At 51.1% G+C, this 18013-nt stretch overlaps 5 protein-coding genes across 5 annotated transcripts; 2 read left to right on the top strand and 3 right to left on the bottom strand.

Annotated features, from left to right (window-relative positions):
• Positions 1-587: 587 nt before the first annotated feature.
• On the top strand, positions 588-2125 carry ASPACDRAFT_80229 (DUF2841 domain-containing protein). Its single transcript, XM_020205604.1, has 5 exons — positions 588-641; positions 696-750; positions 800-1149; positions 1204-1389; positions 1439-2125. The coding sequence occupies exons 3-5, from the start codon at positions 894-896 to the stop codon at positions 1960-1962; spliced, it is 966 nt and encodes a 321-aa protein (XP_020054446.1). The 5' UTR covers positions 588-641; positions 696-750; positions 800-893; the 3' UTR covers positions 1963-2125.
• Positions 2126-2808: 683 nt separating this feature from the next.
• Positions 2809-4469, bottom strand: ASPACDRAFT_123094 (uncharacterized protein). The gene is made up of 2 exons (XM_020196598.1): positions 3441-4469; positions 2809-3321 (listed from the first exon to the last, which is right to left on the bottom strand). Exons 1-2 carry the CDS (start codon positions 4401-4403, stop codon positions 3133-3135), a joined length of 1152 nt encoding a protein of 383 aa, XP_020054445.1. The 5' UTR covers positions 4404-4469; the 3' UTR covers positions 2809-3132.
• Positions 4470-10125: 5656 nt separating this feature from the next.
• Positions 10126-12052, bottom strand: ASPACDRAFT_123092 (HSP70/90 family co-chaperone CNS1). The gene is made up of 3 exons (XM_020196597.1): positions 11620-12052; positions 11288-11560; positions 10126-11203 (listed from the first exon to the last, which is right to left on the bottom strand). The coding sequence occupies exons 1-3, from the start codon at positions 11897-11899 to the stop codon at positions 10488-10490; spliced, it is 1269 nt and encodes a 422-aa protein (XP_020054444.1). The 5' UTR covers positions 11900-12052; the 3' UTR covers positions 10126-10487.
• A 1767-nt stretch (positions 12053-13819) lies between these two features.
• ASPACDRAFT_31794 (peroxidase) lies at positions 13820-14823 on the top strand (the record flags this gene model as incomplete). The annotated part of the gene is made up of 2 exons (XM_020199837.1): positions 13820-13929; positions 13992-14823. The coding sequence occupies 2 exons, from the start codon at positions 13820-13822 to the stop codon at positions 14821-14823; spliced, it is 942 nt and encodes a 313-aa protein (XP_020054443.1).
• A 607-nt stretch (positions 14824-15430) lies between these two features.
• On the bottom strand, positions 15431-17875 carry ASPACDRAFT_1889992 (uncharacterized protein; the record flags this gene model as incomplete). Its single annotated transcript, XM_020198554.1, has 1 exon — positions 15431-17875. One exon carries the CDS (start codon positions 17873-17875, stop codon positions 15464-15466), a length of 2412 nt encoding a protein of 803 aa, XP_020054442.1. The 3' UTR covers positions 15431-15463.
• Between the last annotated feature and the right edge of the window lie 138 nt (positions 17876-18013).

Genomic DNA, 18013 nt, shown 5'->3' with positions numbered 1-18013 from the left:
ATGGATTATCTCGTTATGGTGCTTCTTGGGGGAGAAAAGGTCATTAGGGCTAATGGTGATGCAGTGGGTGCATCATCCGACCCGGAGGCGACCTAGGGACAGCTGATACTTGGATTGAGGGCGATCCTGTAAGCTTGATACAGACTGTGGATCTATTGATCGCCCCGTTCATTCGATTTGCCTCAAATCGGTCCCAGACCGTCTCCGATGCATGTTTAAAATGCCTTCTCTCGTGCCCTGTCTCTGACTCGTCGTGAGTACTTCTATGTGCCTTGCACCTTTCTTACCTGCTGTGTCAGAGCGAGCTTCTGAAGGTCTTACTGTCTGAATCATTGGTCATCTTGACTTGTCACTATCCCCTTTCACTGTTTCACAGCCATGGTACTGATTCACCTGGGTGGCGATTCGCAACATAAGCTAACTGCACCAGGCTCATACTCCGGTATCAATGGATGCGCCGTTAGACGGGCTGGCCTGTCTGCATTTTGCTTTGATCTATATCGATGACAGCGGTAAATTGCGCTTCGACGCATCACCTTCGATTGCGGATAGCTGCCAGTCAATATTGTCGCCAAACGTGACCGAGAGCTTTCTACGAGCCGTGGCCTTGTCTGGGAAGGACGAGTCGAATAAACTTCTAGGTAAACCTTGCGCTGCCGTACAGTGACTTCAAGATGCACTGACACCGGCAGTAGAAGGGTCAAGAGGCCGAAGCCCATTGTCGCCTGAGTCACCTCACAGCAAGTCGATGTATGGCAACACCATGTCTTAGCCGATGATGGAAGCTAACAGATTTCAGGTTCAGCAACACCTCAGAGCCTTCCTCAAACAAGCGAAAACGAGTGTCGCATGAGTGTCTCGTACCGATGAGTATCACTTGCCACCAAAAAACCATGCTCCCTGTTCGCAATGCTAGCATCCTCCGGCGATACTATGAGAAGGCCTTCGAAGGCCTACAGCAGATCAACTGCCGCATCCTTGCCAAGGCATACATCAAGCTTGTTGAGCCGCGGAAGCAGGTCAACTATCCGTACAACGGACGCAAGATCATTTCTGGCACATCTCAACAGTTTGATCCCGAGCTCACTAAGCCAGCCTGGTGGCCAGCGGGCGTTACCCACAGAGAGCCTGATCACCTTCTCAAGAACGGTAGGAGGCCTGTTCAACGGATTCATAAGAAGAAGCACGCTAAGTGATGGACAGAGCGAGTCAAACTTCTGGTGCATATTCTGTGCGAGTTGCGCGAAAGCCACGCTATCTGCGTCGAGAAACTCAAAGAAGCGGATCAATCTGTGCGTCGACAGATTCAACCCGTCGAGCGGTTAGCTATACTGGATGAGATCTACCATGTCCGCGGAGAGCAAGAACGGTACCTGGAAGGCAGAACAGGTATGTTCCTCTGGCACGGCGACTGGATCAGATACTGACATGGCTCCAGACGGGCCCATGGTTGTGTGCGTATCGCGCGTCCACCTTCCCGAGCAGCTCGCGGATAGCCAGGCGATGGGCTCCCCGACCAGCTCATCCATGAAAGACAGCGTGAATCCGGTGTACCGAAAAGAGATCCCCGACCTGGAATCGCACACCTCCGTCTTCGACTCCTGCAGCAGCTCCGCGGTCACCCCGAAGAGCAGCACCGGGACTATTTCCACCAAACCCCTCGAGCCCTGCAAAGGCCCAACCATCCAGGTCTCGTGGGACAGCAGCGCCCCGACTTCCTCATATGCACCTATCGGCGGCAGCAGCGCCTCCCGACGGTCACGCGAGGGAGAAAGCACAGCCGGCTACTCCCTTGACCTGACCAGCAGCTCTATGTACCACCACGAGCCATCGACCCTCGAAACCAGCTCGCTTCCTCTCCGATACTACCCTCACAGCCAAGCGCAGCAGACACTGCCTGTGATCGGACTCTCGAACACCGATCTCGGAGGCTGCCCGAACCCGTATTATTTCAATTATTGATCTTCCCAAAACTCCAAGCGCGAACGCATTTCTTCTATTGTGTGCCATCAAACGAGTGGAAAAGAATTTTCCAAAAAAGCCTGGGTCTCGCTCCCACCGGGTGGTTGAGAGGGGTCGCTTCACTAACTTTAGTTTCTAATATTGAATGAACTTCATCATATAGAGCCGGGGAAAGGGAGGGGGGGGGGCAAGGGGAAGCAGCACGGGCATTTTCATTTGTACTTACCTCTTTCTTTTGTTTTTCCTATTGTGTGCATTTCGGGTCGCAACGGCATAGAGAATCGCTAGAGGACCGGTTGTATAGAATTTCGATGGGACCAAAAAGGGTTTTGGTGGGGGGATCGGGAGAGCCAGGCATTGTACATATAGAACCATACTTTAATAATCAAGAGACCAAGAGAGAATTTTATGAACGAAGACTCCGAGTATGAATCTACACTCTTCCGTCAGAAGGGGGGGGGGCGGGGGAGGGTAAGGGGGCAGGCAGGGAGCAAGAAAAAGAAAGATTCAAAAGACAGAATTCAATTGAATCTGGGACGCCACGACGCATTCATTATGTCTTTGACAGCGGTGCTTACTTATACAAAGATAAAAGAGGGGGGCACAGTAAGTAAATCTTGCAGTACGGGGCGACGCAAGCATGAACTGTTCCCATCTAAAGCAAGGGATGGGAAGGGAAACGTCAACCGGATTTCTAGGAGGTAAACTTTTTTTTCTGCGTGTGTCTTGCATTTGCGATGTCTGCGCTTGGACGGAGGAGTTGGATGTGTTATATTGTTCGGAGGGTTTGGATGAACCGGTTCGCCGGGGGGGGGAGGGGGGTGTCCATTGGGTGCGTTGGATTTTGAGGGGAGGGGGGATGAGAATTTTGGGACTGGTTCAAATCCCGAAGGAAGAGATAGGTCTGATGAGGAGGTTGGGGGTTTTGGTGTGTCGGGGGTAGACAGAGAAAGAATATGTGTGTGTGTGTGTTTGTGCTCTGGGGAGGTTTGTGAGGTTGACTTAACATATGGGGATGGTCAGGAGCTTCGTGGGGGTTTATCGTACTGTGCGGCATTCGCATGTCATGTAGTAGGTAGGCAGGCTTGTACGTGATCGCTTTCTGACTCGGTGGCTTGGTTTACGGAACGATCAACAAGAACTATGGGTTACTACGGAATATAACTTCAGCTAGTACTGTAAAATGCCTTCCCCCTCCCTCTTCTTACACTGACCATCGTCTCGGAACACGTCGCCCTCTTCACCTGCTTCACAGATTGCAACTCCGTATATCCACTCTGACCGCGAGGCTTGATGAACCGTCAGCCGACGAAGGGGCCTGGGATCTAACATGGCGTAGATAACGTTTCGACATGGTTCCTGACGGGGGCGCATAGCCGATCTTGATCAATACACAATGCGATGCGGCGTGAAGACGGCCATTTTCGTGATGCATAAGGACAAGGGCAATAAGGAAAGGGGATAAATGTGACACTTACAGGCCCCAAATCCTCGATCAAGGCAAAGCCCCCCTCCTGCGCTCTTTCCCTTGCATACCGGGCATAAATCCGATCCTCCTCCGCCTGGGCCACGGTCCAGGCTGGACGGCCCGTGCGCATGAATAGGTAGATCATGCCCAGGGCCCAGGCGTCGAGGGCTTTGGGGTTGTTTTCGTTGATATTGGTGTTGTCGTTGGGGACGCGGTATACCTCTGGCGCATAGTATGGACTGCTGCTCGCTGCGTGGAAGTGAGGGGTTGTAGTACAGACTTTGATTCGCACGGTTCCTTCTCCGGCTAGGAGGATGTCCTGCGGGTTGAGAGTTAAGCTCGTCCATGGGGGTGCGTTGTGAGTTTGTTCGAGGTAAGATTGGAGGCTTGGGTGGTTGTGAAGATACGCGACCCCTCGGAGGAGTTGTTTGAAGAAGCAATTTGCTTCTGCAGGAGGGAGCTGCATTGTGGTTGCGACCAGCTCATGGAGAGTACCTCCTGTGCAGTAGGGGGTGATCAGGTGGTGATTGCCCGCATCGTCGATGATTGCAGGTAGGAATGGGAGGAGGATGTTGGGGTGATTGATGGTAGTGCTGTTTATTGCGTTGTTCTTGAACGACTGAGTAGAGGGAAGGGGCTGAGAGGATGAGGGAATGATCTTGACGGCGTAGATCCTGGGTTTGCTGTTGGCTGGTGAGCGTGGACAGAGGCGGTAAAGGTAGGTGGTGCTGTTGACGCTATGGCGAAGGGTGGTGAGGTAACGGCCGTATCTGGAGATGCTCGAGCGGAACAGATGTGGGGGTGTCTGTTCACAGGACAAGAAGGGGGGAATTGAGGTTGCGAGTGTGTGGTGGTGCTTGCCGGGAGGTGGTGGCTGTGGGGTGTATGAGGGGGTTTGGGATGGTGTATACGGCGGTGGCGGCTCACTGCATAGGGGCTGGTACTGAAATTGATACGATCGTACTAGAGTCATCTTGGCTGATGATGAGAAAATCAAATCGTTCTATTGTTCTTGAAAAAACAGCCAAGGTGAAGGGGGAGTGCTCTTGAGAAGAGCAACTCTGCGGAATGCCAGAGGCAAGGAGGCCCCCTTATTAAGTGTCATCATGATTCGCGTCGGATAATTGACGCAGCACCGAGTCGGTGACAGCTTGATATCTGGGGCTAAGCATTGCTGGTGCCTGTATTGCACACGTGGGAATAAACGGGAGCTGACGCTGAAGCTTGAGGTGTTGGTGTTGATGTTGCTGTTGTTGCTGTACGAGGGATTTTTCCCGGCCCAGTCTGGAAAGATCAGTCCCGCTGCGGTATTTATCCTCAACCTACCGCTTCATGAGTTCATTTTGGTCGATGTGATCAGTGCGCTTCGTCGTAAATTTCGGCGTTGACAGCGAGATGAGATCCTCTGAGGAAGGGGGTCGACCAGGTCCTTGCTGTTTGCTCCATCTCCGGTCCTGCTTGTGCTCCGCATCTAAGGATGGACGGATGAATAGACGGCTGATGTAGGAATACCCAACCTTCGCATCAAAGGGTTCCCAGCCCTCAAGAAAAGTTCTAATCTAGCTAAGATGGCGGGTGTACAGTACCTTTGCTAATTCTGCTTCGAGTTCAACCCGAGAGTTGTCATCAGCCTGGTCGAGGACCTGACCTCGATGTATAGCAATGTCACACACTGCCTCCATGAAGCCCGGTGATATACCCTACAATGCCCAGGCCTATGACGAACGTCACCGAAGGCGTATCCAGGAACGTGGCCGTGGAGCATATGCCATGGGACGGACCTTGGAGACGCCGTAGGGACTTGTACTTGTACAGAAGGGAACGCTGTATGGGTATGCTGGAAGAAAATCCTCACTGTTTGTGGCTAAAGGCAATGCCAATATCCAAACATTATAAGTAACGAATGAAGCAAAAAAGCAAGAAGAAAAGGGTCAAAAGAGACATTATAACTATTCATAGCAGGGTGACGGGTTATTATTTCGCTGGATCCTCGGATGGACCTGCAACGCCCTTCTTGTTGTCTTCATTCTTGTGTTTTTCTGCGGGACGCTTCTGGAATAATTGCTATAATAGAATCAGAAAACCTCTATAATAGTTGCAATAATCGCCTCCGATATTAGAAATCAAATCTGGTTTGGAGTGGACGAACGTTCTATTTAGTTCTATAGCAAAGATAAATCTTTAGTATTGCTTGCGGAGATATCCCCGGGTAGTTTTATAACGCGGATATCTCTTTCAGACGGCAGGACTTTTCCCAAGCATCGCCTGCAACTCTGCATCCATTAAAAATGCACCAACTGCAGAGTCCGAGTCGTGTGCTGTTCCCATGCACAACGACAGGCATGAAGGATGAGTTTCACTGGCGGTTGTTAGAATTATGCCCATATACTCCACTTGCATTGCATCTTTACAGCTTCAGCTCCAGCTGCAGCCACATCAGAAGCCCCGGTTAAACCTACACAGGAAGGCTAGCAGTTGGGCCGACTTGGGGTTCCTCAGCACAATTAGTTGACAATTGATTTCTTGATTGACAGGCGGCCAGAGCGGCAATCAATCATTCAATCCATCTTCTGATCCTTTTCGGTGCTCTCCTTAGTCCTCACAGCAGGAGGGTGAGCGATGCTATCAGTAAAATAGCTACATAAGATTTTTGACTCAAGTATAGCCATGCTGTGCGGCGAAGTCATTGATTGGATTTAGGGCCTGCTTCTCAGTCAAGTAATAACTTTCAGTAGAAGGACGAGAATCAGAAAACTAAGCAATTTAGGCGACTTCGTATCGGGGTCGACGTCTACATCTGCGTCTGGAAGTAGAAGATCCTCGTTTTTCGAGTTTTTCAGTGCCAAGGGTTCCATTACTATCGCTCAACTGTCTCTGGTTTGCCTGCGGTCTTAGCTGGAGAACTCTGAACAGACTCAGAGCCTGCCTCAGTGTGGCTCCAGAAGCAAGGTTCTTCCTTTCTCGAAGGGCTCTTTGAGTCTCCCTTCCCTTCACGCTTCTATGTCGAGTCTAATTGCAGCGTGCTGGTAGCTGCAACGCAGGACGGAAGTTTCATGCCCAGGAACGGGCCTCCCACTCCACTTCTCTCAGAATGCAACCACTTCTTCCACCGAGCTGAACTCAAAATCTGGCAGGGTACTTCCTGCCGCAATGAGTCCGGGGTCTTCAAACCTCTCACTCATCATGGTCATCAAACTCTGTATGATTTTGAGCAGATTGGTTGTCGTCGAAAAGATCAAGAAAAGCGACGAAATCGTAGGTGGTGTGTCTGTAGCAGCTCCCCAGATTCTGAGCTCATGCTGCACATGGACTCGAGTTGACACGCAAAGTTCCTCATGAGAGTGTTTTGAGAACGGCCAGTTGTCCAGTTTTCTGGAAGAAACTTAGCTCTCCGTACCTGCAAGAGGACCCCTGAAGGGGGCATCGATAGAGCCAGCCTGGAGCTGAGATAGGATGAGCATTGCTCTCATTTGAAAACCTCAACGAGCAAGCATGATTACCCACAGCAGATTTGCTGTCGAGTCTTCGAAGGCCGCTCTCAAAAATTCGTCCATCCAAAGAAGCCCCAGAACAAGAAACTGGTACCTTGATACCATTTACACACACCTCAATGAGCAAGCTCAATCCATGATTGGTGCGCGTGGTCCAGGCTTACGCTTTCATCCGCACCAGCTCAGACAATCGATCGTCGTAGCCAGGCGCAGAGTGGCGGCGGCGTACATGGTGTTCCCCCTTGCTCAAGACCAACCCACACACTAGCTCTGCCCCGTCTTTGGGATCACGCCTGGCTTGAGATTAGTCAATATTCCCAAGCAGAAAGGAGAAGAAGGGGTGGGACCTACCTTAGGATATGAACATTGCGACACGGGTGTATTATCCGGCCTTGCGGCTTTCATCCATAAATCCCTGTCGACTTATTTGCATAGCACCCGTCGACAATCATCGGGTCTTAACAAACCGCCCCGGGTCAACACCTTCCATGCTTGGGGCTCTTGTAGAACGTGCTCATAGCGCCTGTGATGCGCGATTTGGCGATCAAAGGCCTTGTCCATCCTCCAAGACTCTTCTCTTTCTTTTCCTTCTTCGTCTTGTCGTTTTTGTGTTTTGGTTCAGTGCTGTTTGCTTTTGAGACATCATCGAGTTAGTTGGAACCACCCACGAGTAAGGTAATTGTCGAGAGTACCATAACCCTTATCGGCCATAGCGCTCTTGATGTTCCAAGCCACAGATTCCGACCTGCCAGTAGATGTTCCAGAAAAGCGTCCACCAACCTGTAGGTAACAATCTCCATCCCTATCTTCATTTGATATCCGGCCAAGCGATTCTACTCCATTTCCTCGACGATTCCACAACCCAACAGGCATAACCCAGCCCAATGCCCACAAGACATTCCGCCTTAACTAGAACATCTTCAGAAAGATATTCTACATGCATTGAAATCATCTGCTGCTCGAAAACCATACCAAAAGCCGCTGAAAAAAGTTAGCGTAAGTGAACAGATAATCGAGGCCAGCGCGAATACCTCCAACAAACACCCCGTATGGTCTAGATGGAGACGACGGTTGTGGGTCACCTAACGGTTTCCTGCTTCAGACCTGGGTTAGAACCCCAGTACGGGGGAATTGCTTTTTTGTTTCTCGTTCAAAGGGGGCTGGTGGTGTCATGAAGATGTCATGGGATATGTCATTGTTCAGAAACCGGAGGACGGGGTTGATATGCTCACGCGGGGTGCATCATGGTTTGTATGTGAGTGTGGACTGTGCTGTCGGGGCATAACTAGGGGCCGTCTGGCCTGTTTACTTGTTTAAAGATCGCCGATAGTGAGCCTGGTTCATGGTAGGTGGTGGTAGTAGTAGTAGTCGGAGTATTCGACTATAGCCCTACCGAGGGTTTGCGGGAATGGTATCTGAAGAGAGGGCCGCTCAATGGCCGAGGGACGCTCGGTTATACCGAAGTAAAAATGCACATGGAAGCCAGTGATGGCTTTCGTTGGCTCATGCAATTATTTTCTTGCCGAGAACGATTATCTCCTTCATGTCTTGGGCATGAAGAGCTTATCTCTGCGTGAAAGATGGAGTATTCACGTGAGTTGAAAGATGTATCAAGTGGGCGATTGTGGGGAATGCGAATATCAATGTCCTTCCTTTGCTTGGAAAGCGACCCTCAAACCCGGATGCAAAGATCGTTTATCCATGTCGTCCTTCGGTAGATTGACTTGGCCGTCTGTTCTCAGCTTGGAAGGTCCCTAGACCACGGAAAGCCTCTATAACGCCGTGATCAAAGTTCCGGACAGGCGAAGGACATGCTTTATCAGCACCAGCTGGCCATGAGAGATATCTGAGGAATCTTTCGTTTGTGATGTGGACAAGTGATTGGGAAGCGATGTGTGTCACGGATCGTTTTCAGCATAGAGAATGTAGAAGCTAATGTATTGGGCTATGAAGATACAGATGTGGAGATGCAAAAGAATGGAAGCTGAGTAGGTAGTATGGTGGAGGAGATGGAGAAGAATGATGGAAGAGAGCCAATCTACAAACATGCTGGATATATTAATTGGCCCCTCTTCCTGATATTTATAAACAAGAAACATTGAATCAGACAAGATCAGGAGTGAAGGATTCAAAGAAGAGGCTACAATACAAAGCCAAGCTGGTGAATAACAATCTATAGCGCACAAATTCACCCCTGAAAGTCTTGTGAGTCCATAGCTTCCAGGATCCAGGCGGTGACTACGTGAGGAGATAGCCCTACTATTGAATGACTCCTGCTGCCCTTGAGCGACAGTTCAAAAGTGCTTTTGTATAGACCAGATAAAGTAGCGCCACCAGAGGCAGGCGGACTCGAATGGAAATGGACAGCGATAGTCAGTGCCTCCAGCAAATAGAACCAGCTAAACCAGTGAGCTCCATCCTTGTACTACGGGTTTTACCGCGTCGTAACTACATAGTCGAGTATAAGGGAGACATACTGTCGAGTCGCTCAATGCCCACGCAAGTGCCCAAAGATACAATAGACCTGAAAACTCGTATTGCATCTCCCAAGAGCCCCCAACAACACCACGACTCCATAGCATCAAATATAGAAGTCTCGCGTGCATCGCAGACGTCCCTCAAACTACCTCTATCGCACGGTATGATCGCAACACCCGGTAGCCGAAATCTCCAAGACACTATGGCGTGTGAGATTGCTTTGTCTCGGGAGGGGTCATCGACAGACCGTCTGCAATTCTCAGCCTTCGCAAAAGTCCTCAAGGGCATTGTGATCATGCAGAGGCGAATGGAAGCTATAGAGGTCAGCATCAGCTAAGCCAAGCTGCCTCCTTTCAACAGCCTGGCTTGCCTCGGAACCGCGAACAGTCTTTGTCACGAGCACTTCTCTTGGGTGGTCAGGCTGGGAAGTGACTCTCCTGCTTCGGTAGTATTTGCTACTCCGCAAAGCTGGTGAAAAGGAAGCGCCTTCTGGTAAAGACCCGTGACAAGGTCTGTTCCTGGCTGAACAAGTCAGAGGGCTTGGAGCCGGAACATCGATGCTATCAATGATGAAAGTGCATAAGCAGGGGGCTGAATGGCTTGTTGCTCGAATGTGGTGTGCCATAGCAATAGGAAGGGAGGAATGACGGAGACAGCTTCTACTTTGGCCGTTTGTCCCCAGGTATGTATGCAGCGCTTCAGGTTTTAGATTGCACATGCTCTTTTGACCAACTCTCCCCAAGGAGTTCAAACGAGATCTATAACTTTTGATTCGTCATAAACTGTATATCTACAATGGTATCAAGCGCCGGTACTGAACGATCTTCAGCCATCAGCCAGATCTATAGATGATTGTCGAGGACCAAGGAAAGCACGCTTGGGTGCACCTGACAACGTGCGTCATCGTGAAGTGTCCTTCTGGAGGAAGTCAGAACCTATAGGAATGCTGCAATGGCTTATCCATCCTGATCCATCCTCATCTCAAGAGCGTGTACAGTACATGTGGATAGACCGGCTATCCACTCCCGGAGAGTCACCGTCCATCATATCTTCATTTCACATCAGCATCAGCAATCGAGACGTCGGTCTCAACCCGATCTCCTCGCCTTCATCTCAGCGATGAACTTGGCCTTCTTCGACGTGGGGATCACATAGATCTTCACCAGCTCATCCACAACCTCCACCTTGCCACTGGCCAAGATCTGCAGCAAGGGCAACTTCTTGCCCGCCTGGATCAAGCCGCCCGTGACGGTCTCCATGAAGCACTCCACCGAATTGATCGTGTACTCATGCTTCGAATCCCAGGGCAGCGGGAAGATGTACTCCAAATGATCCTCGATGGTGTGCATCTCGGAGAACGCCTTGATGAAATCCGTCTGCGCGTCCATATGATACAGGAGCACGCAGGGGAACTCGAGGGTGCTTTCGGGCGACAGCGGGTCCGGCGAGAGCTTGATGCTCGCGTCCTCCATCTCCGGCGGCGCGTCCGTCTTGCGCGTGCGGATGTTCCTGGCCTGGAGCGCGACGCTCAACAGCTGCGCCTCCTTCTGCCTGCGCTCCTCCTCGGCCTTCCTTCTCGCCGCCACCCGCTCCACCGCGGCCTTCCGCTCCGCGATCTTGGCGGCCACCGTCTGCAGGGATTTGTTCTCGGGGTCGATGGCCAAGCCGCGCGCCGCCGCATCCTCCGCCTCGGGGATCTTATCCAGAGCGAGCAATGCCGTCGCGGAGCGGTAGTAGGCCTTGACATTCTTGGGGTTGAGTTTCAAAGCGGCGGCGCAATCGAGAGTCGTCGAGCGGTAGTTCTCTGTGATAGCCCCCCCAAATCAATCCAAGTCAGCCACTCCGCCCCCACAAACCAGGGCAAGGTTACGGAATTGATGGCACTCACGCAATTCCAAATGACACAGCGCGCGGTTGATGTAGCACGCGGCCTCCACCTCCTTCTGGAGTTTTCTCTCCGCCTCCTCATCCTCGGGCTTCTCCCACTTATCCTCCTTGGCCTGCAGCACCGCAATAGCCTTGGTGTAGTGCTCCTTGGCATCAATCCACCGCTTCTCCTTGGCCGTCTCGTTTCCCTCAGACCGGAAGCTCTGCGCCACCTCCCCGCGGGTTCCTTCATTCTGCAGCGCGCGGATCGCATCCAGCATGACGTTCTCGCCGTCTACCGCCAAAGAAAGGACCCGTTAGCCATGCGCATACAGAAACAAAAGGAAGACATACTCTCATCCAACGCCTTATCCATATCCGTCATGAACAACGGCGTCCGGTTCAAAATATCCGCCAATTCGTCCGTCGTGTGCGTCTGCACCGCCTGCATCGTCGGCGGCATGCGCGGCGCCATCGGATCGCTGCTCTCCACATCCTTCAGCCGCTCGTGCTTGATCGGCAGGATCTCTTCTTCCGTTGTTGTGGCGGCCGATGCGGCGGCGGCGTTGGCGGCGCCATCGTTCAGGTTAAGCGATTCGTCAAAGTCATCGGGGAGTTCTTCAATTTGGCCCATTTTTTTTGGGTTGTTGGATTTTTTCGCCGGATTCGTGTAGAGAGGCAGGTAGTGAGTGTGCTGCGAAATGCAGAGGTGGAGAACTTTTCTGTTGCCTTGAAGAAAATGCGAAAGAATAAAGTCCAGAAGAAAAAAAAGTGGACTGCGATTGCGATGAGGAAATTTGATCCGCGGGGATGAGGGGTGGGCGCGGAGACAAACGGTGCAAACTTGAGGGGAGAGATTCTGGCCGCCGAACTGTGGGAGGGTAGCTAAGGGTTACTTTTAGGTATGACGTCCTAGTTCCTGGCTTGACATTGAAGCAGCTGTGAACCACCGAGAAACATAGTGTATAGCACTTAAAGATTTTCCGATTAATCCCGGTAAAAGTCTTTCTTATGCATATGTGTAACTTATACTAAGCAAAATAGCATAGAAGAAAAAGTGATCAGTCGTTTCCGCGCGGACACTATCGGAGAGTAGGTGATAAGCACCAATGGAGGTCAGTCACTTTGATTAATTTATGCGATGTGCCAACATGGGAACATTAAGAAGCGGAGTGCCATGCTTACTAGTAACTAGTTCTAATGAGTCGGCTCTAACTATGTCTAGAGATCATATTCTCGTGCTCGCTAGTACGATTCTTCATAAAACTACGTTCATGCTACGTCCACTACTCACTCCTCAAACATACTACAGGGTAGTCCAACCTTTTACTTAAAATCCCTCAGGCCATCAACATTTCGTCCTGAAATTCGTGCGGAGGATGAGATGGAGAACCTCGATTGAGCAACCATCAGGAAAATTCCGTTCTTCTCTCCATGGGGTGGAATTGCCCTCATTCGAAGGGTTCTAACAAGTCTTTCAATGTGGTTCAATGATTGAAAATGGATATTGGAACGAATTAAAGTGAATTGTGACCGAGGCGGAGGACGATCGAGATCGGAGAGGGAAAATTTGGAGCGGTTATTAAGGCGGCTATTGAATGAGAGGGCGATCGGCGGTGATCTTGGAACCAGGACTATTTATCGGGTGTGATTTCGAAAGATGACCAGACGGCGCCCAGGCCTTGGGGGTATAAGGTTGAAAACGGCCAGTCTCTAGTTGATTCTATACTCGCTAAAGTTGTAATCATAGTCATTGCAGTAAGCAATTGGCATGCGTGAGATCGGGTGTCTGTGAAAGTGCGCGCTCTGCTACCAATCTTCAGCATGGTCGGTTATTTGATGCTCGGCATATAACAGCCCGAGGTCCATTTCCGAACGACTAGCTGATCCCAGAGAGCAGAGCGATCTCGCAAATCGATCTGATGATGCTGAGGTTGAGAAGAATATGGCTTGTCGAAGTCAAGAAGAAATCATATGTCAAGCTCTGAGCGATCTTGGGGATTTAGAAATGCACAATCTGCGCATTTTCAGGTGTAATCCCTCCTCTCGCCACGGCTATCGACAACCGCAAAACCTGTTCCAGACCCCATTGACACATGAACCTGGGGAAAGGGCCAAAGATGGGGACTCCGTCGAGCTGACCAAGATTAAGGCCATCAGTTGAACCACTCAGGTCCGAGAATCCGTCTCCATCGCGATAACTGGTCATGAGAATTTGTGAGAGCGCGGGTCGCAAGCCAGAAAATTGAACCTCGGCTTTTGCTTCTGAGGGAATTGGACCGCGGATCCAGTGATCCACAGTCAACTAGTCGCCATCGGTCCGGTCTTCATGTGCCAGTGAGAAAGACAAAAGCAAATGCCAGTTGTTTGAAGTTTGAATTTCTCCTCCTTCTCCTGTTCAATATTTTCTCATACTGCGCGTGTTGTATTCCTTCCTTGATATTTTTCGACGTTATCACTGTAACAAAAAAGAGTTCGCGGCGCACGGGAACCCGAACCGATCAGTCATCCGCGCAGACTCCTTTCATTACCCCAGACAGACTTATCGGCCGAGATGAGCACCTTCGGGGATTATGACGCTGTCCGCAGAGACATCGCCGCCCAGCTGAAAAAGCCCGATTACGACGACGGAAGTGCTGGTCCTGTGTTTGTCCGTTTGGCATGGTGAGGCTCTCTCATTGTTCAAGTTACTTGCTCATCAAATTTGCCAACTAACCCCGTACCAGGCACTCCGCGGGCACGTATGACGCCGAGTCCGACACGGGCGGCAGCAACGGGGCGGGCATGCGCTATGAAGCTGAAGGCGGGGACCCGGCCAACGCAGGCCTCCAGTTCGGTCGCGCATTCCTCGAGCCCGTCAAAGAGAAGCACCCCTGGATCACATACTCAGACCTGTGGACGCTAGCCGGCGTGGTTGCCATAAAGGAGATGGGCGGGCCCGAAGTCCCATGGCAACCAGGCCGCACCGATCTCGTCGACGACTCCAAGGTGCCTCCACGCGGCCGCTTACCGGATGGTGCCCTGGGCGCCGATCACCTCCGCTTCATCTTCTATCGGATGGGCTTCAACGACCAGGAGATCGTCGCATTGGCGGGCGGACACAACTTGGGCCGGTGTCACACCGACCGCAGCGGATTCGAGGGGCCGTGGGTCAACAACCCGACAAGATTTTCCAACCAGTTCTTCAATCTTCTGCTGAAACTGGAGTGGACGCCGAAGAAGCTGGGCAACGGGATGTCGCAGTTTGTCTTTGTGGATCCGGATGCGGAGGAGGGCGACGAGATGTTGATGATGCTGCCCACGGATATCGCGCTGAAGACGGATCCGAAGTTCCAGGAGTGGGTGTTGAAGTATGCGAAGGATAAGGAGTTGTTCTTCGATCACTTTGCAAAGGCGTTCGCGAAGTTGATCGAGCTCGGCATCAAGAGAGACGAGAAGGGGTTGGTCATTAATGCGGACAACGTCAGAGGAGGCTATATTTCAGCACCGAAGAAGAGCGATACCCCCACGGGCCCGCCGAGACAGTCCAAGAAAGAAGCTGTCCGTGCAAGGCTATAGATTTGAGGCTGGTTTGTCCGGTCGGAATGCGTTGTTTTTCTTATACATGGGCTCTAGATTAGATGGATATAGTTAAGAGTTAGCCTCTCATGCTTCATATGTGAATTTAATAGATGAAATCGACTGATACCAACCATGGTCAACATCTCACCTGGATAGACAAGTCTGATAGGGGTCTTTTGCAGAAGAATAGTCTGAGAGAAGGCTAAGTTGAGGTTGAGGGAAACGGGGCGATTTACAACGAGGGTGAAATGCGGGGAAAGCAACAAGGATCGGCTGGAGCTGACTTCCCCCGTCCCTCTATTGGCTGACAGCCTTGACTCGGCACTGTCAACGGTGACATTAATTCCAGTTGTTTATCCACGAATGAAGGACAAATAAAGGATCGGATAGGTATGTGTAATTACTTGTTGACCAGAAATTCAGGCAACTGATTCGGTTGGAGATACTTTATCATTCGACCTCAGTAAAGTTTCATGTTCTCTGCTAACACAATAAAGGAAAATTATGGACATGAATTTAGTCATGACTGTAGCTAATGTACATTTCTAGATCAGAAGCAAATCCAATCGGCGTACATGCTCAAATTAGAAGGCAAAAAACAAACAACTGATGAACAGTCCACGGCTCAACGGCAGTATCACTTTTCAACGGTCTTCGAATCATCGGTTTCACCACCTCCAAAGACATCCTGCATCACAATATCAGTACTTTCCTGCTGATGCCTCACATTGAATTCAGCAGAGGAATGATGATCAGGCTCATCGGAAACCAAAGACCAATCAGTTCGCAGAGCAGAGTTATTCAACAGCTCTTCAAAACCACCTTCGCCCAACGCGAAACTCGCCTCAGCCATTTCGGTGCGTGGATCATATTCTGGTGCTTGGGCTGAAGCGTCCATAGCCATGTAACCGTCGTTGAAGACTGAGAAAACTCCCTGGCCAACAAAGTCGCCATAGCCATAGCCATATGGAGAATCCGAATATCGCACCTCCTCCTGCCCTGGATGGCCCGATGATGTGATCAGCTGGCTGTGAGCGGCATCAACCTTGGGGAGGGGAACGGTCATCTCTGTCATCAGCTGGTTGTGTGGATCATGACCTTCAGGGCTAGAAGTAGTGGTCGGTGGCGTCATTAGCTGGCTGTGAAGAGCAGGAACTGCAAGGCTGGTAGTCATAGTTGCTTGCGTCACCAGCTGGTTCTCAAAATCATCTAGGGCCGCAAGCATCTCGTCAAGGGATTCAGTGGGCCTTTCCAAGTGTTCGGATTCTGGTCTCCAGATACACCCATAGAACAGTAATGGGACAGGCTTATTCTCCCACCAAAATGGGGGCACTCGATCAAAAGGGTTGGACTGAGCGTGGGATTCGATCATGAAATCCGATCTCAGTCGGCTCTCATAAGCACGGATATTTCCACTACCATGCTCACCTACTTTGGTATCAGTCCAGTAGACACGTAGGCAGCTGTCATTGTAATAAATGCCTCCTATCCATCTATAGGATGCAGTACATTCAGTGCCTGTGAAGTCAATGTAGTTGATGTTGATGTCACGCGTATGCTCATGAAGGGAGGTTCCGGGAGCGGGCGCAACCACTAAACACAAGGGAGTACTCTGAAATGCCATATCCGTAGCAACGGAGCCAGGCTGTTTACAGAGGACACAATCCTCGCTCCACCGCTTTCCGAACCAACGGCCCAGGAGGTCCTGTATGGTCACTCCATCTGTGTCGGCGCTCTCAGCGAGTGGCATGAATATGTGTTGTTTCACAGCGAGTCCCTCGTCAACGAAGGGAGATCCGGGGAGATCGTCAGGCAAACAGGAACACGAGGAGTATCTCTTTGCAGACAAATAGTCGAACTGGGTGAAGGACTTCGTCAATGCCATCCAAGCGTCTCGTATATTCTGGGGTTTTATATCAATGCTGACGTTGAGCTTTTCCAATTCAGCTTTGAGACGAGTTATCAGCCGAGTACCTTCTTCGTGGGCGCAGGTGTCCCAGTCTTGTTTTATAGCTTCGCGGAAGGCGAGCTCCGCTCCGTCGAAAGTCTGTCTCTCGCTCTCATTAGTCTTGTCCTTGGATGAGCCTAGCTTCAGCAACTGAGCCACCACAATCAGTGCATCGAGCATACTGGAGTCGACGGACGGCACGGGTTCTTCCATGGTGATGTTGCTGTCTGGATTTGTACCCTGCATGATGGCGTGGTCCGTAGCTTTTCTGCTGAGACAAGCTTCGTTGGTCTGAGCTGGGTCTACAGGTGCTGCTTGAGGAAGACCAAGAGATTGGGCCGACTGGGTCTTTTTGTTGGAAGGATCGTTGTGCGAGTTCGTCATGCTTTCGGTTGATGCGGGTTGAGTGGCGAGTTGCGTTGCTGAAAGAGATGATGAGTGCGAAGGACTCGAATCGAAAGAGATGATTTTCTCATTTTGAGTGTTAGGCTGTGGAGTAACAGTAGCACTAAGAGAGCCACCAGTCGAGGGCAAAGACATCCGGTGAATGCAGAGATCTGAGAGATATGGGGAAGCGTCCAGCGGTCTCTGAAAAGTCCGCCCAGCCGGCATGGCCGGTCCACTCTCAAGACTGGGGTAGTAGCGACTAATTGGGATGCATGGCCGATCGATGTTTCTGGACAGCAAACGTGGGCCCGCGTCTCTCGTCACGTCGAATAATTCGTTCCAAGTCTGAGGTTGATGTTCGGGCGCTCGGTTGAAGATGAGCTTGAAAATCATAGCGCCAAGCTGGTCGCAGGTGGCTTCGTGTATTATCAGATTATGATCGAAGCCCCAATCCAGGAACTGCAGCAGCATCTCCAGGTCTTCTTTCCTGGCATGCCCACCCTTGGTGAGCCCGTGGCTCCGTTTCCCTCCGATGGTGAAGTCCTTCGGGGGCCCGGGCAGAGTCTCCACAGCCAGCTTCTCAAAACGGAGCTCGGGATCAGGATACTGGATCTCATGCCATCTCACCTCCGGGCGTGAGATGGCATGGATGTGGCGATCTTTCCGGCTCCTGGCCGACCTCCTTCCCCCGGTCTGTAGCTGTCCCTGGACCATCTTGCATGCTATAGTTCGGGAGTATGAGTGACGGCGCTAACTCTCGCTTGATCTCGCTAGAGGCGGGAATCTTACCAGATGGGGGAAGGCGTGCCTTGTTGTTACTGTAGAAGAACTTCTATGGACTGGATCAAGTAA

Source organism: Aspergillus aculeatus (assembly GCF_001890905.1).
Source record: "Aspergillus aculeatus ATCC 16872 unplaced genomic scaffold ASPACscaffold_12, whole genome shotgun sequence".
NCBI lineage: Eukaryota > Fungi > Ascomycota > Eurotiomycetes > Eurotiales > Aspergillaceae > Aspergillus > Aspergillus aculeatus.
This window is presented reverse-complemented; position numbering and strand designations above follow the sequence as displayed.

What these genes read in the sequence shown, in the direction of transcription:
- ASPACDRAFT_80229 (XM_020205604.1), top strand. Translation starts at nt 894, where the DNA reads ATGCTCCCTGTTCGCAATGCTAGCATCCTCCGGCGATACTATGAGAAG. An exon ending in TGATCACCTTCTCAAGAACG is followed by an intron (nt 1,150 to 1,203) that starts GTAGGAGGCCTG and finishes AGTGATGGACAG; the next exon opens with AGCGAGTCAAACTTCTGGTG. An exon ending in GTACCTGGAAGGCAGAACAG is followed by an intron (nt 1,390 to 1,438) that starts GTATGTTCCTCT and finishes ACATGGCTCCAG; the next exon opens with ACGGGCCCATGGTTGTGTGC.
- ASPACDRAFT_123094 (XM_020196598.1), bottom strand. Translation starts at nt 4,403, where the DNA reads ATGACTCTAGTACGATCGTATCAATTTCAGTACCAGCCCCTATGCAGT. An exon ending in TGATCGAGGATTTGGGGCCT is followed by an intron (nt 3,322 to 3,440) that starts GTAAGTGTCACA and finishes CGCCCCCGTCAG; the next exon opens with GAACCATGTCGAAACGTTAT.
- ASPACDRAFT_123092 (XM_020196597.1), bottom strand. Translation starts at nt 11,899, where the DNA reads ATGGGCCAAATTGAAGAACTCCCCGATGACTTTGACGAATCGCTTAAC. An exon ending in GGATAAGGCGTTGGATGAGA is followed by an intron (nt 11,561 to 11,619) that starts GTATGTCTTCCT and finishes CTTTGGCGGTAG; the next exon opens with ACGGCGAGAACGTCATGCTG. An exon ending in GCTGTGTCATTTGGAATTGC is followed by an intron (nt 11,204 to 11,287) that starts GTGAGTGCCATC and finishes GGGCTATCACAG; the next exon opens with AGAACTACCGCTCGACGACT.